This window comes from Onychostoma macrolepis, chromosome 13 (genome assembly GCF_012432095.1).
Source record: "Onychostoma macrolepis isolate SWU-2019 chromosome 13, ASM1243209v1, whole genome shotgun sequence".
NCBI lineage: Eukaryota > Metazoa > Chordata > Actinopteri > Cypriniformes > Cyprinidae > Onychostoma > Onychostoma macrolepis.
This window is the reverse complement of record NC_081167.1, coordinates 4,831,040-4,858,542: the sequence shown is the minus strand read 5'-3', so window position 1 is coordinate 4,858,542 and position 27,503 is coordinate 4,831,040. Positions and strand designations below refer to the sequence as shown.

At 35.4% G+C, this 27,503-nt stretch overlaps 1 protein-coding gene across 3 annotated transcripts in view; it reads right to left on the bottom strand.

Annotated features, from left to right (window-relative positions):
- Positions 1 to 27,094, bottom strand: part of rps6ka2 (ribosomal protein S6 kinase, polypeptide 2) — a 53,083-nt gene extending 25,989 nt beyond the window's left edge. Inside the window, exons 1-5 of one of the 3 annotated variants that reach the window (XM_058796637.1) lie at positions 26,735 to 27,094; positions 13,855 to 13,971; positions 12,420 to 12,501; positions 9,487 to 9,567; positions 8,992 to 9,071 (exon numbers count right to left, since the gene is read on the bottom strand). In XM_058796637.1, coding sequence (XP_058652620.1) covers positions 8,992 to 9,071; positions 9,487 to 9,567; positions 12,420 to 12,501; positions 13,855 to 13,971; positions 26,735 to 26,833 — 459 coding nt within the window. In that variant the 5' untranslated portion in view covers positions 26,834 to 27,094. Of the gene's footprint in view, positions 1 to 8,991; positions 9,072 to 9,486; positions 9,568 to 9,789; positions 9,824 to 10,547; positions 10,570 to 12,419; positions 12,502 to 13,854; positions 13,972 to 26,734 lie in introns of those variants that run through there. The other 2 variants (XM_058796639.1, XM_058796640.1) reach the window with 2 other exon arrangements.
- Positions 27,095 to 27,503: the final 409 nt, after the last annotated feature.

Here is a 27,503-nt window from a genome sequence, read left to right as displayed (position 1 = left end):
ATTCGATTGTTGGATTTTAAATCAGCGGGGTTGAGGCATCAAAAGTAACTAAGTAACTAAGCTGTTTTATGGATAGTAACTGTAACATTATTACTGAAATCTTATTAGTAATTAGTTACACTACTAGTTACTGCAAAAAGTAATATTATTACAGTAACTAAGTTACTAGTAACTGGTTACTTCCCAGCACTGATAATAATAAACCAGCGCCCACCCATCAGCGGCCTTGGTTTCCGGAATATCTTTCCCATTCATTTTCCCATATGGATTAAAAAAAAAATTAATCTTATTATAAGCCAGGATCCAAACCAGTCTACAAGGTGAATCATAATATACAAACTTTGATTTGAACCAAAAGGTACAAGACTGCACTCAGAAGTGGTTAATAGAGAGGCAACGTTGTCAGCATTAATTTTACACACTGCTGCCGTCTGGTCTTTTCTGCTCTACCAGTTTGAGATTTTTGGACCAGTTGGATTGTATGCGTATGAGTGAGCTGGTGTTTATTTGTTGGTACTATTTATAACGTAATTTTTAAGTGGATGTTGATTTTTATTGCATTGGGATTGTCAGGCCTCTGTCGTGAGTGTCATGTGTTCCCGCCTCTTGTTTCTATATTTGGTCATGTTCCTGTCCTTGTTCAGTGTGATTATTAGTTAATTCAGTTCAGCTGTACGTGTTTATTAGCTTGTAGTCAGCATGCCAATTGCACGCTCCCTCAAAACGTGCAACATCTGTGGCATTGTGCTGTGTGATAAAACTGCACATTTTAGAGTGGCCTTTTATTGTGGCCAGCCTAAGGCACACCTGTGCAATAATCATGCTGTCTAATCAGCATCTTGATATGCCACTTCTGTGAGGTGGATGGAGTATCTCGGCAAAGGAGAAGTGTTCACTAACACAGATTTAGACAGATTTGTGAACAATATTTGAGAGAAATAGGCTTTTTGTGTACATAGAAAAAGTCTTCGATCTTTGAGTTCAGCTCATGAAAAATGGGGGCAAAAACAAAAGTGTTGAGTTTATAATTTTGTTCAGTGTACATTAACCGCGAACGGATCACTTCAGATGCACACCTCACTAGTGGGGTCGATTGCAGTTGGCGTTTCACAGTGTTCACAGTTTAAGCAAGGTGAACCCGTAGAACCGTCTTCATAAATGTCATACTGCCATCAGTCTTACCCATTTAACCATAACAACTATGAGCAACAGAAATGTATACTCGCTCATACATGTACATTACTCCTGCCGCATCGCAATGCAATTCAGAAGAGGGAGTGCTCGTCTTAAAGGGGCCACATTTCTATTTCACTCGTGACCTTGGTTCAGTAACAGTGAAGATTTTATGATGAAAGTCATGTTTAGTGATAGTTTAAAGATAATTAATCTTGAATTTATTTAAAATATAAAGATACGACTAATAATACATTTCCAATCGGTAGCCTATGTACAATGTAGCTAATAGTACACTCCTAAACTGGCATTTAGTATTTGTATATTCAGTGGCTTACAGCAATTATAGTACTTTCATGCAGTGTAGCAGCAGTATCATAGAATTCAGATCGCGATATTAGCGAATTGTTAATAGCAGTATGCATAGCAAATCAAGTCAAATTATTACTGTTGTTTATAGCAGCAGCAGCATAAAGTCTGGTTGCATGAAATTTCAGTGACAATACATGGGGTAAGTAACTCTTTAAAATTGAAATAGGCTTTCATTACTTCATTTATTTAACAGGGTGTACAGGTTTTGTGAACTCTTTAAAGCGAAATAGGCATTATTCGTTTGCGTTTCATTCTTTAATAAATATGCTCATATTAATTCTGTAGCAGCAGTATGCATAGCTATTCAGATCGCAATTTTTAGGGAATTTAATAGCAGCAGAATGGCATAGCAAATTCAGATGCAATGTTAGAAATAAATATTAGCAGCAGTCTGCATAGCAACCAATTATCATTTGGTAATATAGCAGGGGCAGCAGAAAGTACTTTTAGTTGCATGAAATTTCAGTGATTATGCATGGACAGGCTACAGCAATTCTAGTACTTTCATGGAGTGTAGCAGTAATATCCATAGAATTTCAGATTGTGTTATTAGCTAAATATTAATAGCAGTATGCATAGCAAATCAAATTAAGCGTTTAGTTGCGGCAGCAGTAGGTAGACCGTAGACCGTTCACATTTACATGTATTCATTTTGCAGAGGCTTTCACAAAGCGACTTACAATTGCTGAAGTTTCAGTGACACAAATGGATGGTATGTGAACTCTTCAAGCGAATAGGCATCACTCGCATTTCAATATTTAAAAGGGGCTAATAGCAATTCTAAGTACCTTGTGCAGCTGTAGCAGCAGTATCATAGAATTCAGATCGCGATATTAGCGAATTGTTAATAGCAGTATGCATAGCAAATTCAGATGCAATTTTAGAAATAAATATTAGCAGCAGTCTGCATAGCAACCAATTATCATTTGCTAATATAGCAGGGGCAGCAGAAAGTACTTTTAGTTGCATGAAATTTCAGTGATAATGCATGGACGGGCTACAGCAATTCTAGTACTTTCATAGAGTGTAGCAGTAATATCCATAGAATTTCAGATTGTGTTATTAGCGAAATATTAATAGCAGTATACATAGCAAATCAAATGAAGCGCTTAGTTGCAGCAGCAGTAGGTTGACCGTAGTTCACATTTACATGTATTCATTTTGCAGAGGCTTTCACACAAAGCGACTTACAATTGCTGAAGTTTCAGTGACACAAATGGATGGTATGTGTGAACTCTTCAAGCGAATAGGCATCACTCGCATTTCAATATTTAAAAGGGGCTAATAGTAATTCTAAGTACCTTGTGCAGCTGTAGCAGCAGTATGCATAGTTATTCAGATCGCACGTAGCGAATTTAATAGCAGCAGCATGCATAGCAAATTCATATGCAATGTTAGAAATAATATTAGCAGCAGTCTGCATAGCAACCAATTATCATTTGGTAATATAGCAGGGGCAGCAGAAAGTACTTTAGTTGCATGAAATTTCAGTGATTATGCATGGACAGGCTACAGCAATTCTAGTACTTTCATGGAGTGTAGCAGTAATATCCATAGAATTTCAGATTGTGTTATTAGCTAAATATTAATAGCAGTATGCATAGCAAATCAAATTAAGCGTTTAGTTGCGGCAGCAGTAGGTAGACCGTAGACCGTTCACATTTACATGTATTCATTTTGCAGAGGCTTTCACACAAAGCGACTTACAATTGCTGAAGTTTCAGTGACACAAATGGATGGTATGTGTGAACTCTTCAAGCGAATAGGCATCACTCGCATTTCATTATTTAAAAGGGGCTAATAGCAATTCTAAGTACCTTGTGCATCTGTAGCAGCAGTATGCATAGTTATTCAGATCGCACGTAGCGGATTTAATAGCAGCAGCATGCATAGCAAATTCATATGCAATGTAAGAAATAATATTAGCAGCAGGAAGTCAATCTTGGTGCTAATATAGCAGTGGCAGCAGAAAGTACTTTAGCTGCTTGAAATTTCAGTGATAACGCATGGGGTAAGTAACTCTTTAAAGTGAAACATTTTATTTCTTTGCTTATTTAACAAGGCATACAGTAGATTTTATGAACCCTTCAAAGTGAAATAGGTATTATTTGATTGCGTTTGCTTGCTAATAAAGACACCCGTCGTGCAGCTGTAGCAGCAGTGTGCATAGCTATTCAGATCGCTTTTAGTGACTTTTTATAGCAGCAGCACGCATAGCAATTCAGACGTAAGCGGCATAGCAGCGGCACCAGAAAGTACATTTACTTGCATGAAATTTACTGAAAAGATAACGTTTGGATTGTATAGCATGCATAGCAAATTCAGATGCAAGGTTAGAAATAATATTAGCAGCAGCATGCATAGGACGTCATATTATTATTGTTGCTAATATAGCAGCGGCAGCAGAAAGTGCTTTAGTTGCATGAACATTTAGTGATAACTCACGGAGGGTAAATTAAATCTTTTAAGTGCAACAGGCATTTATTACTTCACTTATTAAACAGGGCTTACAGCAGGTTTCGCGCAACAGCAGTTTATGCTTCTCAAATTCTGATTAAATATTGCAACAGCTCTCACAGTAAATTCCTACTACAACATTGTGAATGTCATTGACAGCAACAGCATGTATTTCAACTCAGTATTGAAATGTTAGTGAATATTATCAATAGCAGCAGTAGCAGAAGTTTTGTTGCATTGGCCATATCGCATTGCATACATTTCGGACAGCTTTACCTATCGTAACGGGTCTATTGACTTATCATGTTGTGCGGCTCGCGTCTGGCGTAGACACCGTGTTAGAGTAAAGTAGGCATTCGCCTAGCTACTTATATGCCTAATTAATGGAGCTCTCAGCACTCAGTCTCTGTGCGGTAGTAGTAGCTTGCATAGGCATTCAGTCATCGAGATTTCTCAGGAGCAGCATGCACAGCATTTCTACGTAGCAATTTTAATTTGGACACAATAATATAAAAGCAGACAACTGCATTTAAATATAGTCACTGTAGTGTCTTGCTCAAGACCTTTCTGGAACGAGCCATGCATTTAGCAATGATGTGTTCATACAATGCAAACATTTATTGTTCTCAATATGCAATATAAATATTTTAAATGATCAAAATAAAATAAATGAGCATATGTAGTCCTGGGCATATGACACCACAACTACAGGGTGTACAGTGATTCTTTCTTTTGCTAAATATTTTGTTAACTATTAAAAAGTTAAAGGTAAGTATTTCCATTGCAGTAACGTTGATGAACGTTAAAAAAAAAAAAAAAAAATTATAACTCTTAACTCTTAATAAATCTATTTGCACAGGCCGCCGAGCCCGAGTCAGGTGGTTGCTGGGGGTACTTAATCTATCAGCCTACAGTGTGATTCCCGTTTGTTAATGACACACACAGTGCACGTTCCTACCTAGGTAAGTTTGAGCTATTGGCTCAGACACACATAGTTATTTAAGGGTACATCACCCAGGTTCACATTGTTAAGCCACTAGTTAATTTATCTGGGCTCCATTAGCCCAGAAACATATTTAACTCAGGTCACTAGTTTAAGCTATCTGGTCAACCGATCAGGTACACACAGCAATAGTTCACTAGCGTTAAGCCATTCGGCAAAGCTGGCCCAGGCTCACATAGATGGCAAACACACGGTCTCACGGCTCTCCGGAGCAGCAGCAGTACATATGTCTTGGCAATAGATCTGCTTGTTCTGTGGGGTTTTATCTTTTATATCCCTTCTGCCTATAGGGATGATTTAAGCATATTATTGTATAACAGCAGCATACATAATAAATTGCATTGTTTTCTTCTCCCGGCTCTGTTGGGGTTTTATTTTACATGCTATTGCGCAGCAGCAGTGTGTCTAAAATACTCACGGCTCCGTATCGCCATATGCATTGGCAGTAGCAAGTTCTTGTACTTGCTTGCAGCAGCAGCAGCAATAATCTACAACTACAGCAATAACCAACCGCAGCAGCAATTCAGCAGCAGTGTAGCAGATCTATTCCACCAAGACCAAATACATTAACACTGTCATATCCATCACCACGCTAAACTTTTCAGAGAGTTGTCATGACTGAAATTAAATTAAAAAAAAATTAAATAAAGGTTCTCAATTTCCTGTGAGTGATTGATCGTAGACGCAATTCAGTCACCTTTTGCTGATTAAAAACGTAAAACTTTCTAAAATTAAAGCAGTTAATTAATAATTGAAAAAGGCCTGGGAGAGAAGTGATTTCAACAATTCATCCCTGATTGCATATAATCTTGTTATCCTAAAGCAAAGTGGCCTATATGATGTTCAATGACACAAAACCTCCACAAGCAATTAATAAAGACAACTAACTCTATGCAACCACACTGATGAAGAGTGACGTGCACAATAAAGCCCAGACATGTGGAGAAAACGGGTTGTTTAGCTGAGTGAATGAGCATGGCCAATGAGTCACATTAATCAATGTCTGAAGGAAACGTCTGCTCCAGATAAGTGTGGGGCTGTTTTCAACGGAGAGGCCAGATACTGGGGTGAAGTCATTCTACGTGCTGGAGCTTAGCTGGAGATTTTCAAACACAGAACAACAAAATGCATCACAACCTGAGTGGGAGAGTCCCACAGGAATAATGTGTGTACACACGATCTAAACTGAATCTATAATGGTACGTAACACAATTTACATATTCTGAAGAAAATGTGAGCTTGTGTCATGTTGCTAGGGCATTCTGGGTAGCAATCAAGAGTGGTTTCTACAGCACTGACAGGCTGTTCTGAGAGGTTGCCTACTCACCCAAGTCAAAAGAGCCCACCCACAAGTCCCTATGATATTGTGAGGACTTTATAAACTCTGATAGTATCCATTTTATCATCCATCACGTGAAAATCACAAGTCTGGGCAATAGCAATAGCACACACATCCTCAATAAGCTGCATGATTTGAGGTATCATTCATGTCCGTAGCACAAGTTACACACCAAAGTTTAATACTTAGGCTTATGGATTTGTTTAAACTATAAGTATGAGCAGTAGTAATAATGGTGATTGATTTAGCAAGCACCAATTTCCATAAATGGCACATCAAAATGAAGAACATGCTCTCAGTATGAGGCATCTGTTTTTCAAAATAAAATACTGGCCTTGACATAGTTAATGCAAATATAGAATTATTTCTTGCTTTCAACCATAAATGCTTCTGTGCTTTGAACCTTCAGTGCACATGTCTGTAGCACAGGAATAGATGTCATAATTTCATAAGGTGGGGGGAAACAGGACATTGCCTATCAGTATAGCAACACCAGATGATGTCACATCTTAAAAGCCCAATTTTATGCTTTCAAATAAACCTTGCCATCTCTCATCCGATTGCCACGGCAACAAAGTTATTCTTGGTGGTTTGCTGCATGTACTTTTTATAGCTTTAAACCACTCACTATCGGTTAGAGAACTCTTGAACATCAGAGGCTGTAATTATGTTAAGTGTGAAACTTAAGAAGGACCATCTCATTTTATTTTCAAAATAATGCCAGAAAGGTTATTCTTACCATGGTGTACATTTTCATGTCCCCATCATACTTGTCCGAATATATTAGATAAAATATAAACTCACAAATTTAAAGCATGAAAATCATATTAGTTTTATTTATTTTTGTCACAGTATTACAATAAAGTGAATATAGAGGTGAATATTAAATATCATTTTACTAATTTTTGTCCCCAGGTGTTTGTGAGTGTGTGTATATATATATGTATATATATGTGTTACAATGAATTTGCACTGAACAGTACAGCTGCATTTTCCGAATTCCAGGTAACAGTTGAGAGAGTAGAGTTACCGTGACAACTGCAGCGCATCCTCAGACAACAAAAAAGGACCGCTTGGGCAACCACTAACTCTTGTCTCTGTCTCTCTCATTCATTGTTAAGGTTAGTTACATTTATTAACATTTCATGCCATACTACAATAAACATGCTTTAATGTGTTAATAATTTGTTTCAACTGATCATTTGTGTAATTGTGTAATTTTAATACTAGTCATAGAGAAGTCCATTCATGTATCATTTAACCGGAGTCATTTTTGTGTCACTTGAGTAGTTGATCTGAGATATTTATGAGTAAATACAGATATGTGGATATGTGACCTTGGTTTCAGTGGCTGAGAATATCTTCAGCACACAGGGGATATATTACAAACTCTATATAACCGCCAGACACAGACTGTGCTAATCAATGTAAAACAAATTATTTCCCCTTAATCCTTACCAGCATTGATCATTTTCCACTGATGGCCTCTGCTGACATAATGTGTGATTCACAGCTCAGAAAGTACAGGCCTCAGCAAGCGTTGCTGTCAATAGATCAATAATCAGGTTTGTTCCCCATGCACGAAGGGAATAGATCCTTGAGGGAAGTTTTTATTGAATTTGGGAGATAAGAAAGTGATGAGATCAAGAAAATCAAACACTCCATTAAGGCGAATTACAGTATGGTTAGTGCTAAGAGGGACCAATTACACCATCCATCAGAGAATAGATGCCAGACATGCCTTTAATTACAGAGGCATTCGGACCAAATGACGACTCCATTATAGTTCAGAATGCACATGTGGATATCATGTGGAATGCACCAATTACTAAACAATCAAATGCTTACAGCCTGTCACTGAGCAATCAGCAATCAGCTCAGTGGACACAAATTGGTATTATAACTGTCTACTCATTTACTCACTGTCATGTTATCCCAAACCTATATGACTTTCTCCCCTAGAGCACAAAACAAAAAAACAACTCTTCCTATTCACTTTCACTGGTAAAGTGCAGCAACACCATTCTTAAAAACATCTCCTTTTGTGTACCATGGAGAAAATAAAGGTGGAGATTTGGAGATTTGGTTTGTTGCTCACACTGCACACAGTGTGACTCATTAAATTTAACTGTATAAATAAAATAAAATAATTAATAATAGTGATAAAAGTATTATTGCATTTATTGATTTTGTATTTTAATAAAATAATAAACAAAATAATCAGTGTGATAATACTCAATTTATTTTGAAATATAATAGTGTTAAGTAAAAATACAATTATTTTATAGTACTTAAAATACCATGCTAAAATAAACATTTTAAAATGAATTTTCATCATTTTCAAACGTAAAATCAGCAAGCTTTTATTTTGGCGGGTTGCTGGCAAGTAAGTACATGCCATGTTGGTATACAAATGAGCAGTCTAAACTTGTTTACTTATTTAATTTTTTTGGTTGTGCATGCGCACCCGCAAAGCACTTATACGCACCCCTGAGTATTTGGGAATTACAACAACACAAATTATGATATAAAGATGATTTTCAAATTAATTATTCATTTTATAAGCATTTAGAACCAAACAAGCATGCCATGTTTGCCTGTTTAGTAACAGCAGAAATATTTCTTTGACTGTTTCATAAAAACTGACCTCTTTTGAGAGACGTGTGAAAAGATCTCCCCCTCTGAGAAAGTCCAATATAAGATAAAGCTTTCCTTCTGTCTGAAAGGCTGAGGGGAAAAGCAACAAAGGTGACATTTAAGCAGTAATTTTCAGAAGCACAAGGGGAAAAAAAAACCTGTAAAAACCTGAAAAGTTACATGCCACTCAGTTTAAATGCTACAGTCAAGCTACTGGAAATCTCTTTTTAAATAAATAATTACTAGATAATATAATCGATTTTTACAATCAAAATATTACATGATAGCTCATTACTGTAAAAGGCTATAGTGCTATGAAAACACCTGAGCTACTGTCATACAACTGTAGAATGTAGTTTAGTTAGTAGCATTGCTACATGTGGTTCGTCACTTCACAACACTGTCTGTTTGTCATTTCAGCAGTGCGCAGGGGGCTCAGAAACTGATGTTCCTGTGTAAATGCTCGTTCTGTTGCTTACAATCGCCTCTTTAGAAAAATACTCACCGTAGTGGAGTTTGACAATGAAGGGATGATTCACTTCTGCAAGAATGTCTCGCTCCATTTTCGATCTCACTCTGTCCCGCACTTAAAATACATAGAGACAAAATGTAGAGGCTCGTTAGTTATGGTAACAAATAAAATAATGATTAAATAACTACAACTAATTAATTCACTCTTATTCATTCCTTTGACAAAAACACACAAGTGCACAATAAATTGCAAAGCACAGACCAGCTGAACGTGTTTGTTTGATAGCTTAAATTTTTACAAGTTCAGTGTTCAGTCAAGATATTTGTATATACATACAGGACAATGATGTGCTAGAACTGGAAACGTTTTTCCTTTGCGGTTTTTGCACACAGGTGACATAGTTTAAAAATGATCCCCATTCACACAGATCTGCAAAAACGAATTAAAATGCTTCAGCCTCGTTCAGACTGTCAGCCCAAATCCGATTTTTGTGCAAATCCGATTGAAATCTGATCATATTTAAATAGTCTGAACGGCAACGAACTACATGAAATCCGATTTGTGCAAATCCGTTTCGAGCTACATTCATAAAGCTTCGTTCAGACTGTCAGCCCAAATCCAATTTTGTGCATATCCGGATGGAATCTGATTTGAATAACTGACTGTCCACACAGCATATTGCAACTGTTCATATCCGATTTGTGTCCATAGACTATATAAGCAGCAGTCATTGTGCCTTCCCAGTGACAATTCTTCCGGCATTCCTCCACCTCCCCATCTCCTTCTTTATGTAGTACTACAATGGGGGAGTTTGAACTCGGAGCTCAAGCCGAGCTTCGGATTCGAGCCTCGGTTGAAGACAGCAAGCCAAGGTCGTTTACCATTAACCACCAGGACTGGATGGGCAGGTGAACTTGTGAAATAACGGTATCATTTTCAGAAAATACAGTCCCCCAAAATGCTGTTTTCATGTAAATTAACAGCCAAAACACATAAAACGTTTTCTGTTTTTAGTTGAAAACTCCCCGTAAATGAACAGTTGAAACTCCAATTAAGATGCTTGCATGACACAATTTCTATTAATACTGGCATACTCCGGCAGTCTTATTGTCATGGTTAGGGTGTAAAATCCCAAAAGGAGATGCATGAAGCAGAATGAATATGAAACAAGAAGACTTCAATAAACACAGCACAAAATCCCAGTGCACATCTAACATAACTTCAACAACATAGAACGTAGGCTTAAATACACAAGGATGATAATCAACAGAACATGGAACAGGTGCGAAACTAATTAGAAACTATGGCAACAAACTACCAACTCAGGAAAAGTATGTGACAAAGAAAACCATGACTAGAAGCTAAACTGGTGTGTGTTTTCCAAAAGCATTGTTAGCTAACTATGGTCGCAAGTTCCATTGAACTATATTGGTAATGACGGAACTTGCGATCATAGTTGTTTTTGGGAAACGCACTCCAGAACAAGAAAATGCATGCAATATTTATATGGATTCCTACCAAATAATGGCAACTGGGTTAACAGGTTTATACAACCACAAATAACCTGACTGCATCTTCATGTGCATCTCAAAGTGGTTACTACTCATTGCTTTAAATGTTTGCAGAAAAAAATAATAATTTGTCACCCTGTTAATAAGTTGTGTGCTTGACAAATTTTATAGCTGCCTGCCATCTTGTAGCTCCAAAGATCCTAGTTTGGATATGCAGATGTCTAAATGAGTTTTACATTACAGTGATTATTAAACATGGTTATTTAGAAAAGATCGGATATGGACATTTAGACATAAGTTCAGTAATTAGATATGCACCATATAAAATATAAGAAAAATATAAGATCTCATTCTTTTTGTTGTTTACATGCATGCAAGATGATCTGAACTGTGCCCGATATGATTTATATTATATTTAAAAGTCAGTGTTTACATGAATTACCTGTTTTTAGCTGATTCTGTAAATATTAATATCAAAAATATTACAGACTTCACCTTTAAACCTGCAGAACTTAACTACACTCGAAAAAATGCTGGGTTAAATACAACCCAGTTCTGGGTAAAATATGGAAAAACCCAAAAGCAACTGGGTTGTTTTGACCCAGCGGTTGGGTTAAACATTTAAATAACCCAATTGCTGGGTTTTTCCATATTTTACCCAGCATTTTTTAGAGTGTACAAACCTTTGACAAACCTTTCTGAAATCAAAAGCAGCATGTTGGATGCTTCATTCACACGGTGCATTGCATTGAATGGTCTGTCTCACGTAACAGCTGCAGCATTGCTGTGGTCTGACAGTGAGGTGCCACAGTTACCAATACTGTTATTTTCATTCACACGGACATGAAAAACTTGCACAACATCATCCGCCGAGAGCAAAGACTTCAGGATGTAACCATGGTTACATCGAGCGAATAAGTTATGTGGGTTGTGAACAGGTTGTGACATAAACTACCACTCCAAACTGAGCATTATGAATCACTATGATAACTGCTGTTTTGTGTTTGTTGTGTAAAAACAATGGCATGTATCACAAAAAAAAAAAAAAAAAAATTGTGACAAGGAAAGTCAGTTTGCTGCTTAAGGCTTCAGCTTTATCTGCTTTGTTCGTTGTTTGAGATTAATTCATTGTCTTTGTTCCAGGGAAGCTATGGATCTGAAATGCGCAATAATGAAAAATTGTCACTCAGGAAAATTGCCTGGGTGTCTGAGTGGGACCTTTTCCTCATGTTAAACAATTTGATGATTCAGACACTCCTTAAAAATCAACTAGAGAGCACTTCAGGTCTCCTAGCAGCTCAGTTGTGACTCACAGGTTAGATGTCATGCTGCGGTGAAATAATAACTGCAGGTTTTATATCAGTGCATACTAGGGAAAGATTGACAAATGCAAAGCACACAAATTGTACAGTAGAAATCATAATTCAGAGCACATAATTTAAGCATCAGTTTTACCTTTTAGTGTTGCTTTTTTTAAGACCTTCATGGCATAGAGTTGTCCTGTATCTGAACCTTTGATTTTTCTCACCAAGAACACCTGTAAAATAAAAATTAGGGTCAAAAAACCCCCAGTTTTCACACATCTTAGGACCTCTTAGGACATCTTACATCTGGTCACTTCATGTGTTTTTTTTCCTGATCTGATAACTAATCCAATCGCTCAACTTCAGGAGGTGGTCTGAGACGCATTACAGATGAAACTGGACATAATGGTTGTTGAAACCCCATATGCCAATTTTGAAAAAAATAAATGTATAAGAGCATCTAATATAGGCTTAATATATGACGTTATAGCCGGATATGACAGCAACACGCATCACCACAGATAAGTAGCTGAGTATTTGATTATGAGCAGAACGCGCAAACTGACACAAATGAAACTGAAAGTAAGTTGCAGATGCTAAACACACTCTCATCTTCATAAAAGTAGTAAGACTAGATTATTTTACCAGTGCTGATGCCACTCTCTCTTGTTGTGCTTTGATCTTGAGCTTAGTTGATGAGAAATCAAATGCAGCTCATATCTGTTGCTTTCATTGATGTTTTTGATTGAATTTTCATTGAATTTCGGAAATTGAAGATTGGATTTATATTCGTTTTGTGAAAACACATTTATGTGGCCAAGTTTAAATGGAACCGTTTTAAGAATTAGATTGCTACCCGATTAATAAAAACACACAAGTGACCAGGTGTAAACAAGAATGAATGAATGATTAATTTGAAATATTCTAAATAGCAAGGAATTCATATAAATAGCTCAGAAGAGTCAACTCACAATTGATTTCAGTGGAATTTGTCATTAGCATGTTTCTAAGTTAACAATGGAGTAGGCTACTCTATTAAACAAAATACACAGCACACATAAACAATTTTCAGTAGTGAATGAATTTTAATTATATTTATAAACAATTCTCTTGCTTTGTGTGCCATTATGGATTTATTATTATTATTTTTTTTTAATTAAGATCATTACATTACATTCTGGGATTGCCTTATCTGCTAAAAATAAATGTCATGCTATATACCTTAAATTTTCTTCAAAGGTATCTCTGATTATGCAGCCTACCTTACTGAATGGCCTTTGTGTTGACCACGCGATTATAATGTGCTGCCTGCATAAAATTTACTAGGTTTTAGAACAGGGAGTTACTTTTTGTTTTGAGACCAGGGATAATCATTTAAAATTATGTAATGTAAATCCCGACTCTCTAAAGTTCAACTGAAGGGTTTAAAAGGATACCGAAAATGGTTTTACATCCACTACCCCAAACTCCACTTGCATTAACAAAATTACATCCAAACAAATGGCATATCTAATTTTAGCAATCGACCAGTCTGCATTACAGTACCACACAGAGAAAAAGTCAGACGCAGCATTTCCAAAGCTCACCTTTCCGTAGGAGCCCTGACCCAGCACCTTGAGCAGCTCAAATTGTGACGGATCTGCTTTCTCAAAGCCCTCCTTCACATGATGGCTGATATCAAACTCCTTTAAGATGCTGTCATCCTGCAAAGGCAACAGATGGCACAGCTCAGAGGGAAATAAACAAATGCTTTTGCCATAAATCTGTGTGTATAAGCATATTTGGCGATATGATGCCAGCTGGAATTATGAATAACAGTAGTAAACAGGTCAAGGAAAAGGGTTCATATGGTGTGATCATCAGCGTATGCATTTCATTGCCATCTTCATTTACTCTGTGCTTTTTTACAAAGCAAAAGTGCACAAAATAACAATAAGAATCACAGGTAAAAGAGCAAAAAGCAGGTCTGTGTGGAACCTGCAGAAAGCTCCACAGATTTCAGCAGAATTAGAAAACCTATCATTTCAAAGATCTACATGCCTTTGGTACTTGACTCTTTGTTTATCATATATTTTGGCTAATTTGATAATGCTCTAAACTACACACAAAAGTCAGTGACATACGCTGTTTAAGATGTAGACTTTAAGTGTGTAGTGCAGTACTAGCAGAATTAACTACACTAAAAAAGTGACATTTTTATATTAAAATTTTATAATCAAAAAATATTGGCTTTTGGTTAAAACCTGTTTTGTTCAGTTTGTCTAGAAGCAAATTACACTCTGCAGAGAGAAAAAAAAAGAAGAAAAGAAACAATTTTGTTTAAACAGTATTTTGGTTTGACACCAGCATATTATTGTGTAGAACAAATACTGGCTAGCTTTACTTTAAAAATTTTAACACGTAACAGAGCATATAAAACATATTTTAAAAAGTCATTACATATTGTCTTCAGTGTACAGCAGCTACCAATTGCTCATTATAACGAGTATGCAGACTGCAGTTGAGCAGAAGCTGTTCTACCCTCTGATAGTCTTAGATTTGATGACTTGATATCACTTTCCTGAAGGCTGAAGGGCAGAACAGTTTATGGCGATTAGGATCTTGAATAATGGATTGGGCTTTTCTTTTAGCTGCGGATGATGTGGATCAGTTCATGGCAGATCTTATCCTATGATCCATTTGACACTAGCATTTTGAGAAAACTATTTTCTAAATGCATTTTATAGATTTTATTGTAAATGATCCAATGTATTTGTTCTTGTGACCTCTTAATGTTTTCAAATTTTTATCAGCCTCCATTTCCATCTCAAAATCCAATCAACAATCGATACATGTAACCTAATCCCAGCCCTACATTTTTTTCTTTTCTGATAGTCCATTACACTCAGATGTACAGTATGTCTATTCAGCATATTTTTCCTTGAACTTGATACAGAAAATGTAGCTAAAGTCTGCAGATTTTGTCTGGGCTTTGTGAAAAGTTATAAAATTGCATAGAGTACAATAGAATTAAGGATATTCTGTTCATAAACAAAATAAACAAGTATATCTGGGTCATTTTGGAGAAGAAAATTTAAATTAGAAACATTATAATTATATAATTTAAACTATAAATCATGCATGACATCTTTATCAGTTAGAAATAGCTCCTTAAAGTAAGAACCTTTACAGTGTACAAGCAGTGTTAAATATCATGTTCAGATTTATTTTTAGTATAAAAGTAATTAGCAGGTTGTGATTTATCCAAAGTGATTTACAGTATAATTATAGTGACAGTCTATCTGGCACAGTCTGAGGTTAGACGCACACACACACACACACTGTTCACAATCAAAATGATCATTAAAATGTATTTTATTTAAATAAATGCTGAGGAGTTCATCAGTAAAAAACACTTACAGTACAATTGCTCCAAGGTAAATTAATAAAAATGAATACAAATTGTAAAAACAGTAAAACTGCTATGGTAAAATTCCTTTACTCTGTAAAACTTTAATATATCTAATGGAACATTTCATGGTGTTTTACTTTAAAACACAGTTAAATCTACAGTTTTTGGAAGTGAAAAAGAAAAATCACATTTGAATTTGACATATTGAAATAACTATGTTTCTTCTAGTTTGTTTTCATATTATTTATGTACATTAGGGTTTTGTTTTTGCATTATTTTAGTGTCATGATTGTTCCCATGACGGTGTTTTGTGTATATGATATTGTGCACCTTTTATATATTATTTACCTCAGTTTGAATAATTTTTTTCTGTTTTTAAAGTGGATATCAAAAAAATTATACATATACATATTTATATATTTTTAAATGTTGCTGCTGTATTTTTTATGGTAAAGTTCTAGCAACCTACAGCTGCTGATTTCACGCAAGTTAAATATATATTCAACTTTCACCACTTTATGGGCACATTTTATTGCAAATAACAGAAATCTCCAATTTAATTCTGTTCTGTACTGTTTGTCTGAGCGAGTAACAGTAACCAAGGAGCGTAGTGAAGGGTCAGTTATGTTTCAAATGCAGTCATCTCCCAATAACAGCCCACTCTCTCTCTCTCTGTGGGTCTGTGCCAGGTGCCCCGGCAGTGAGGGTGGGCACCTGCAGAGGGGACAGTCTGGACTGCCACACTGCAGAAATGTGCCTGTGAACTCAAACGCTGAGCGCAGCTGAATAGTGCACCCGTGCTGGGACTGACACAGCTCAGAGACACAGCTTAAACCGGCTTATGGCACGCCACGCAAACGAATAAATAAATGTGCAGCTGAGTTACATAACCACAGTCTGGCCCGGCCACTCATGTGACGTGATGATGAGTACACTGAGGATATACAATCTTCAACCTCAGCACCGAGGCCTGATTAACAATTCTGACAGCTCCTGTTGAGCTACGCACATAAAAGCCTGGCCAAGCAAAAGAGCCTCATGACAACTCATCATGATCGTCAGCAGAATATGATGATGAATTATAAACTCTGCTTTGGTGATAATTCACCTTTGGATCATGGGGATGGAAATGATACAGCAGAAACTGGGGCTTGTTGTCACATGGGAAAGTTTAAAAGTTGTGAATTGTATAAACATGTGACATCTGTATATGACAAAAATTGAGAAATAAACCCATCTTGAGAAATATAAACAGTTTGACAAACAGTCCTCGCCTTTATATAATCAAATAACTCTTATAGGCTGAATTCAATTTAAGTGCAAGGAAATTATCTACAAAGATTGATTTTGAATTTCTCACTTCTAAAGACAAAAAAAAAAAAAAAAAACCTCCCACTTGTCGACCAACCAAACAATCAGGCTTTTCAATTTTCTTTTCAATTTAGGATTCAGCCTGAGTGGTTCCATTTTCAGACTCATCTCACAAACAATTTTGCTTTTGAGTGCACGAAAGCTGTGCTACTGCAGTCAAAAACAAACAGATACTAAATGCATTTTATTTTGCTCAACAGAGGGTCAATACAAACCTATTGTGAATTTTTTTGACATCAAAATCACTCCTCACGTGAAGTCTGTTTCAAATGAAAGGCAGCAATTATGCAGCTTTCTGAGATAATTACTTTTGGCCAAATTCACATTTACTGGGTGACAGTGTGTTTAAACAAGAATGTGTTTAATTCACTACCAAAAATTATTGATGAGAAATAGTTCTAATTGATGATGGTTTTACACACTCTTTATGTGTCATCTCTGTATGTTTATGTTTTTTTTTAAATAAAACATTTCCTTATTTAACAGAAAAAGTTACATGAAACTAAAGGGATGTAAATTCCTTTTTTTTTTTTTTTTCACTTTTGAAGTGTTTCTAGTTGGGTGGCTGTGATGGCTGTAAATGTTGTTGTTTTATTATTGTTGTTGTTGTTATTTATTTATTTTTAAATTGTTTGATTTTTCTTTATTTTTAGGCCACTTCTAATTAATAATTAGGTGGCAGTGACAATAAAATATATGAAACGCAATATTTAGGCGTTATTTTTTTTTTCAGTAAAAGTTACATGAACCTGAAAGGATTTTAATCCACTTAATATTTAATGTTTTATGTTATGTTCTTTTTTAATTCACATTTAAAAGTTTTTTCTAGTTGGAGGCAGTGAAAAATAAATTGTAAAATGCTACTTTAGCTTAGCTAATGCCAGACTCTACTGAAATTAAGTATCCCACAGGCTTTGTGTGCGTGAGATACAGAATTGATACATACAGTATAGCTTTCAAAATTAGTCACTTACTAGGTTCCATTTCATTTTCAAGATTCTGCTTTAAAAGCCAAAACTTCTGATGTTATTTTCAGCTGAAACATACTTCCTTTACATGCAACTATGGCTCATTTTGGAAAGATTTGAAAATTAAAAATGACATGAATAAATCACTTATAAATACTCAGTGGGACCAGCTCTAGATAGAGACCGTAGCCGTAAACACTGTAGAACTGTCTAAACACATCACTAGATATCAACAGCATGATGAAAGAGAGCTGCATTTCAGATCTGATGTTATGCTTGATGGCTTAGGAAAAAAAAGGGCAAATAAGGTGAAAGGTTCATTTTTTATGATATAAATTGGGTGCTAAAACAACACCAGATAAACAACACTTTCAGGAAGCACAGCTTATTTTTAATGACTATGTTTTTTTCTTTAATTTTCCTGCAATTCTGGTGTCAAAAATCTATTTACATTTTACTGCAGAAGACTGCGGCAGGACTCCTGTAATCTAAAGATGGATCTTGAAATACGGCACAGTGTGGTATAGTAATATCATAGATGCTCTACATCAGCCTACACACTAGACCAGCTTCTGTCTGTGCGTGAGATCTCACAATCTGCCACAAAGAGCATGTAAACTCACTTTATTAAATAAGAATAGTCCTACAGCACAAGCAACACTGTATGACATTGCTATAACAAGCCATAAATCTATCGCTGATTTATGCTCACCATAATTCAAATTTGATCAATTTTCAATAAATCTTTAAAGACAGACCTGTAAGCTACAAGGTTGGTAGTCAATGGTATGTGATTTTGCTGAAAGCAACCCGCATAATTGTATTACTTTTTTTTTCTTTTTTTTTTAAATAATTCTGCTCAACAGCAGTTTCATGGTGAAAAACTACATTACCCATGATTCTGCACAGAAATGACCAACAATCAGAGAATTGTGACAAGCGAATTGCATCAAAAGCTGAACAAAAGTGCACTTTTGGACTCTACTTGCCCAGAATTACACTTATTAATATTAACTAGATTTCTACCTTTCCTAAGGAAAAGTCTTCAGTGTAAAACTTTATGATTTTTTTTTTTTTTTTTTTCATCAGGTGAAAATCGCATGCCAGTTGCTCAGAAAAGTAGCATAGCAGTCTAACTCTAGGTTGTTTACACTTTGAGAATATATAATAGGCAATAATTAAATATATAATAAATATAGATAATAATATAGAATGTGCAGTGATGGGTGTGCTTTCCTGCATTCATGAACTGCTTTATCCAGTCAGAACTTATAAAATAGATGCATAAGATATATTTTTACATAATCATGGATATATTTTACACATTTCTACTAAGGTCAATGCTTTCAAAACAATTAGCACAGCCATCTAAACACTCATATTTAGCACTGTTTTCAGTCAACACATCACTGTAAAATCATTGCGCTCAGACAGATTAGAGCTTTTATTGTTGACTAAGTACTCTATTATTTCACATTATTTTTTATAATATAATTCCCAGTAGTTCTTGGCATGTACAGTACATATTTTTCAGAAGGTAAATTTTGCTGAAGTAATTACCTGCCGTTTGAAAACAAATGCATGTGTCGTAATAAAATCTATAGTATCTTTGCAAATCTGACACGTGACAATCTGGACAGCGTTACATAACCTGATATGGATACAGATCTGCTAGATCCCTGTATAGAAATTAATGCCTGGACTTTAGCTTAGATTTGACTTCAGCTCTTACATAAGTAGATTAGCCATATGATGAATTGCTAATAAACTTAACATGCGTTAAATTATAGATGAAAATACACGTAACCCTGAATACAGAATGATGAGAGCAGAATTACATGGATTGCTTAACAAAAAAAGGATTACTGAAATCTTGCTTCTGCAAAGAGCATACGATATGGCAATAGCTACCTGGTATCATGAACATAATTAACTTTAAATAAACATATCAATATTTATTTTTTATCAGGCCAATACACTTGTGTAGTACAACAACAAGGAGAGAAAAAAAATCTAAATTGTCCTTTGTAAATGGATGCATAGTCATTTGTGACCTTTATATTCTCATCTCATTCTCTATTCATGTCTGTATTTCTTCAATCCTGTAAACACAGATAAAGATGTTATTACCATAGCAGAACATTGTCGTTTGTTTTATGCAAAAATATTGCTTTCAATTAACGACTCTGTATTTTTAATACCTACGTATACTGACTGAATAGGTCAGATAAAGATCTCAAAAACTGAATGGAAAATAAGAGGTTAAATAATAATGCATTTGGGGGCTAGTTATCACCCTCACGCTGTTCTGAACTTGTAGTTGCCATTCTTCTCCTTTTTTTACCTCAGGTAAATGTTGTTTTTTCTAGCATTCAATCTTCAGAGACAAATATTTCACTATACTCTTCTGCCTATGCTATCTGTGTATAGCCTACTAATTTACTGAAATTGAAGGGTTGATATTTTAGGCGTTTTTGTAGCTGAAATGGTCTGATGGGAACCACATGAGGCACATCAGAGATTGAGCCTTTTCCTGATTGCTTAATATCCTCTCAGGTGTCTCCTGGCACAAAAAAAAAAACACAAAAACTAATTATTGCATAAACGCCTGTCTTCGGATTAAAAATGATTCTCATGGATTCACTGGCTGAAAGCTTGTTTAAGGGGTGAGAACAAAAAATATGTATGTATGTAGTTTACTTGACTGCTTATAGTTCTAGGATGATTTAGCTGGATAAACATCTGCCTGGTCAGCCTACTTTCTCTGGAAAGTTTAATATAAGAAAAAATATGTATTTTTTTTTTTTCTTTGTGTGTACAAACAGAGCATTCACGTTTCTGTTAAAATAAAGTTAACCACAGACCGTAAAGGAACAGTTCACCCAAAAATGAAATTTTACTTAACATTTTGATTTTATAATCACCCTGGGGTCAAGATGTAGATGAGTTTGTTTCTTTATGAGAACAGATTTGGATAAATTCAGCATTACACTGCATTGCAGTGAATGGGTGCCACCAGAATGAGAGTCCAAACAGTTGTCAGACTGTCTCAGTGTCTTGTGTTTCCCCTCCTCTCGTGGCCTTATTTGGAGTTCCTGTTCCTGTCCTTGTTTGTCATGGTCATTAGTTAATTAGTCCCCAGCCCTGTGTTATTAATTATCTAGTTTCCCCAGTGTTCTTAAGCCCTGTGTTTCCTTGTCTCAGTGTTCGGTCTTGTATGACAGTGTAGTATCAGAGTGTAGATATCAGTAGTTGTAGGAATCGTCATTGTAGAATCATGTGAATGTCAGCATAGTTGTCTGTAAAGTTGTAAATAGTCATTAAAGTCATTTTGTTCTGAAGTTCCTCGTGTCCCTGGCTCCAACAACAGTTGATAAAAACATCATAATAATCTACATGACACCAGGCCATCAATTACTGTTAGCTTCATGTTTGTAAAAAACAAATTTATCATTAAGATGTTTTCTTGAAACCACAATGATGTTTTTATATGTTTTATACACGTTCATTTAGAAATGTTTTTGACTGTTTTCAATTGTAAACTGTGCTTGAACAGTGCATACTTCTCTCCTGATTGAGACGAGATGACTTTTTCAATAGAGAAAGCAATATTATGGATAGAGAACTCATATTTTAGCCAGAACCAACACTTTGAAGTTAAAAAACATCTAGATGGATTTCTTTATTGCAAACAAGCACTGCTTATTACAATGCTTTTTTTTGCTTCACAAGATGTTAATTGATGGACTGGAATAGTGTGGATTATTGTGACACTAAACAATAATGCAACACTAAAAACCCAATGTAATATATTGCATGTAAGCATCACATTGGGCAGTTGTTTGTTATTACAACATAGACTGACATCATTCACTGATCTTTTCATCTTGCATTGTGCAATGTTGATTACTGATCTCACGTTTAATTAAACCTGTCTTCTTATAATTTTCCCTCCACATGATTGCTTTTGCCAAACCTGATGACTTCAAAGCTAAGCTTAGTGATGGGCCTGTGCTAGCACTAACTAAATTACTCCAGCCATTTCATTTCCCAGGCTGTGTTATATGCTGACTATACTTATCACTGGTGTTTAAATACGATCAGCTCTCCAGGGCTCTGTGACTCCAGACTGTCTTTATCTGCAGTAAAGGTTACCAAGACCTTCTCAAAACACTGTCAACGAGCATCTAAACTCATAATGCTCAGAATTACTGACATTTCAAATCCAGAGTTAATACACAAATTTATTGAGGTGGTAGAAAATACCTTTTGTACACAGTGGGACTTTATTATAGCCTAAGGATCATAACCTGAAGCAGATGAATGAAGGACAACTATTTCTGCTTCTCTAATGGACTCAATGTGTCAGACATTTATAGCTAAACATCACTATCATTGGCCATGTTTACATGCACATAGAAATTTGGTCATATTCATATTCTGTATGTGTCCTGTAAATGCATTAACCTGATCAACATAACTTGATTAATCCTCTAGACATATGAAATTAACTGACAACGGGCCCTTTTCGCAGACTGTGATGTTTCAGCAGTCATCAAAAACGTATTTTTTTCCTTATTTTGAAAGTTGTGAAAACACTCTTGTGAAGTTTTTCTTTTGCTATTTGAGCAAAATGTGAATGCAAAATATATATTTGACTTAGTCTCCCATTACTATTACTACCCAACTACGACGACTTCCGCTTCTGAGAAACCCGGAAATGTGAAAAGTAGGAATGCACAATATTGGATTTTTGCCGATATCCGATATGCCAATACCGATATATTTCCTTTTGCTTGGAAACAACACCAAGTCTCTCCTGTGTGGAAATTATAAGCAAATAATTTTTTTAAATTTTGGTTAGTTTTTAACAAGAACTTATTTGTTAGAATTAAATGAACAATAAGGAAGTTTTTTTTTTATAATGACAGTACATTGAAGCTTTGAAAGTAACTGTAAATAAACTATATATCAATCGCTGCATTTCCCCCCCCAGAAAGATGCAGAAGTAACCTTAACATTTTATTTTAAGATTTAACATTTGTAGATGGTCTAAAGCAAAAGAGTTGTAAAAGTTTTTAAAATCTTTTAAAACATAATTTAAAATATATATATAACATATTACACATTAAGGAATAAATCAGTATATATAAAATTATTTAATTTACAAGTGTCATGTTTATGATTTTTTTTATTCATGTAAGCTACATCTTCTGACCTTTAAATCAAAACATACTCATGATTTTATGACATCAATTAGTGCTTTATTTAATCAGAAACAGTCTAAATGTTATTTGAGTATTATCTTCATTTTATTAGAAGTAGGCCAACAGCGCCCCCTACAGAATTAAAATTCCTTAATGAACGGGCGTTAGGACCCGGAGGAGGCTGCCGCTGCTACCGCTGCACGTGCTATTAGCTACTGTTTATTCTATCACACACTGAACGCCTAATTCTGTAAGTACATTCTCAGTTTAAATGCAGCGATCCAAAACAGTCAATCTAATCATCATTCAGGAAAAACTTTGATTGAAGAATGAGCCACACTGCTGAAGTGGTCTAATCGCTAGCACACCCTGAGCACATGTGAGTTAATGTTCCTCTTATCGGCGAGACATAACGGCATAATTTTTCATATCGGGCCGATGCCGATATTTATATTTAAAGCCATTATCGGCCGATTCCGATATCGTTACGATAATATCATGCATCCCTAGTGAAAAGTATCCATATGCTTGTATTAATCTGAATTCTGCATCATGTAAACTGCTTATCTGAACACAGTTTGTTTATTTCTGTGCCTGTCCAAACAAAAGCAATATGTGCTATGAGACATGGAAAGTTTTGAAAACATCTATCGTAGAAATATATTTTTGGGCAGATTTTTGATTTGATGAACAAAAGTCTAATGTCTCACATATTCCAATTCACTATTACTGTCTGGAATTAATGCATTGTGAAATGTTTATCATTTAAACATAATAATGGGGAAAGAATGTACATGCTATACTTGATTTGGAATAGGCAGATATTGAAGCACATGTCTTTTCAGAATAAACATCATTCAGAATATGGATCTTAATGATAATGATGTAGGCTAAATGTGGTCATTTAGTTTGTAGAGTACAGTACATGCAGTTTTTAAAAATAAACAGCATATGGATTTCCAATATTTCAATCCTGTTTTGGCGATTGAACATTCCCATGACCCATCATTTCAAAAGGCTGTGTCTAGAGTTTTGTCAGGTTCAGTGGTGCATGGAGCTTTAAACCATCAGAAATTCAAACAACAGTAGCAACATTTGGCTTCTTAACACTGAAAAAGAAAGCTTTTCTCCTTAAGTATTGCAAAAAAAAAAAAAAAAACTAACAAGTGCTTAAATTACAAACAAGTATACACACAAACTTTTCCACGATATGCTAAACTGAACACGATTTCTAACACAACCTGCTAGCCTAAATGTGCTCTATCATTGTCATTCCAGACACACACATCAGTTTAGTGTACAGGTATTAGAAACAATAGACATAAAAGTTGGGTCCATTTCATCATCCAGTGGACATCAGGGCAAGGGCACAGATGCTTCATGGAATGCAACTCTTTTGAGGCCTTAACTATTAATACTGAGAGACAGGTATGTCAGGTTTGATCATTGTTGCCAGCAGACATTTGAGGGTTCAGCAAAAACAACACAGGACTGAATGACGAAGGGTTCACAGCTGTTAGAAATCTAACCAGGACATGCTGTTGTTTACTGCTTCTACTTGGTGTGTACTGCTTCTGATGAGAATCATACTCCAGTTGTTCTAAAATTGTATAATAATAATTAAAAGTAGTTGAATCTTGAGCCTAATTATACTTGTAAAATTATGCATTATACTATTAACAAAGATTCTGGAGTAAATACTGCATGTTGTGGTTGGAAGAACTGGCAGAATTATAAAAATACAGTGACATTGTTAAAGGCATAATGTAAAGTCATTTTGATGAGTATATGTGACCCTGGACCACAAAACCAGTCTTAAGTCGCTGGGGTATATTTGTAGCATTAGCCAAAAATACATTGTATGGGTCAAAATTATAAATTTTTCTTTTATGCCAAAAATTATTAGGATATTAAGTAAACATCATGTTCCATGAAGATATTTTGTAAATTTCTTACCGTAAATATATCAAAACTTCATTTTTGATTAGTAATATGCGTTGCTAATAACTTCATTTGGACAACTTTAAAGGCGTTTTTCTCAATATTTTGATTTTTTTGCACCCTCAGATTCCAGATTTTCAAATAGTTGTATCTCGGCCAAATATAATACACTAATAATAATAATAATAATATCCTAACAAACCATACATCAATGGAAAGCTTATTTATTCAGTTTTCAGATGATGTATAAATCTCAATTTCGAGAAATTGACACTTAAGACTGGTTTTGTGGTCCAGGGTCACATATTGTAAAGATTCTAATTGTAAATGCAAATTTATTATACAGTACAGTATAATGTCAGTAGACTTACTTATTTCAGCTATTAAAATCTTCTTTTCTTCTTTACTGTAAAATGTTCTGATAATAACAGGTAGTATACGAAGGAAGGTCACACAAAAAAACTCTCCAGCAATTGTGGGTGATAATAATATTAAAATTAATAATTAGTGTAGAGTGTAGATAATAATTAGAGTGTAGAGTTTTGCCCACACAGAGGCAAAACTCCATCAGAGTAAATGCAACATATATAACTCTCAATCTACCTGATAGCAAAATATATATATATGAAGAGTTCATTTGCAAAAACAGATAACTCAAAAATCAAGTTTTTTCATTGTGCATTCCAGTTAATCTCAATCAAACTGCAGTTGGGTTATTTTGATTAGGTTAAAAAAACCAAACAAACAAAAAAACTAACACAATAAAACATGATAACATAATAAAAAACATATTTTTTTATTTTTTGGGGGGGAAAGATGTGATGGTTTATGTGCAATAAATTTATGTTGTTTTAACCTATAAAAATATGTAAAAAATATTGTGCAATAAAATTACGTTTAATTTTGAACAGAATTTTTACTGTTTGCACCTTTGCTTTTGTTTGTTTAAAAAAAAATTTTTTTTTTTTTGCCTTTTTTTTTTTTTTTTTCTTCAGTGTCAAGTCCCAATCAAACTATAGGGTCCCCAAAGCTATATAACCAGCGATAATACACTCCTGTAGGACATCGCAGAAAATGTAAAGAAACCCTTTTAAAACTCTTACAGCTTTGTAAAATTCTCCTGCTGTAGTTAACCCGATACAATATGAAAGATACACAACATCCAAAAGGAAACATTAAATACTGTAAGAACTGCATGTTAGGGATGTTAGTTATTTGATTCTTAGCGGATTCTTGGATCCCATTAGGATCCTTCAGGATGGGTTCCAAATTATGGGGAATTCTCTGGGCTACACATTCCTAGGCTATCCCGCTTATCTTTGACTAGTTCAGTTCAGGCTATTTCAGACCAAAATCTAATCGAAAATACAATGCATGTTTGATGTAAATAGCAAAATAAGAGCTTTGTTTATAAATCTCGGCAAACTGAACACTGAAATATTTGCCGTTGCGTTTTCACATTTCGCACTTCATCACAACTTTACATTGCAACCGTCAGATTTCGACATTGTTGACGGGCACTCCACAGCTTTAATTCAAGAAACAAGACACACAGGTTGGTAAACGAAGCAAATGAAGTGATACCCACCTCTAGTTTGCATAAACTCGAGCTTTTGGATCGCGACTTTCTGCGCAGGTACACCGAAAACCATCTTCTGACCGTAAATTTGCGCATGTTCGTATCCATTGTCCCGGCTCGCCTGCTACTATCCTCAAATGACAATTTATCTGTCCAGCGTTTAAATCCAGATCAGCACAACAGTGGGGATTTACAGTCGCCTCCCCTCCACTAATCCATAATGCTCACTTATGAGGGGGGAGGCCATGACAGAGCCAAACATGCGGGTTTTGGGACGTTTGCTCGCTGTGGTTCGGTTGTGGCACGGCAGAGATGATTGGAGCTGTCCTCCTCAGAACCACCTTCGCTTCACACTCATGCTGTAGTGAAGAACCCCCCCCCCCAAACCCTGAGCTCCTTAAAGCTGAAGGGTGTCATTTTTTCGATGTTAAAATAATTTGTTCTATCTCAACTAAATATGCTGAGGGGACTATTAATAAGCCATTCACATATTAATACCTCTGAGGAAAAAAAAAAAAAAAAAAATGCTGTGGCTCGATAGTGCTATGCAAACAATGCTCTGATTGTTGGCTCAGCATTGAGTGATAGGGCAGAACTATGTTTTTTTGTCTGGCCAATGGAAAATGGGATGAGTGTTTGAAAACTTTTACTTCTGTATTTTCAGAATATATGACCATGGACCACAAAATCAAGCTGAATAAATAAACTTTCCATTGATGTATGGTTTGTTAGGATCGGACAATATCTGGCCGAGATGCAACTATTTGAAAATCTGGAA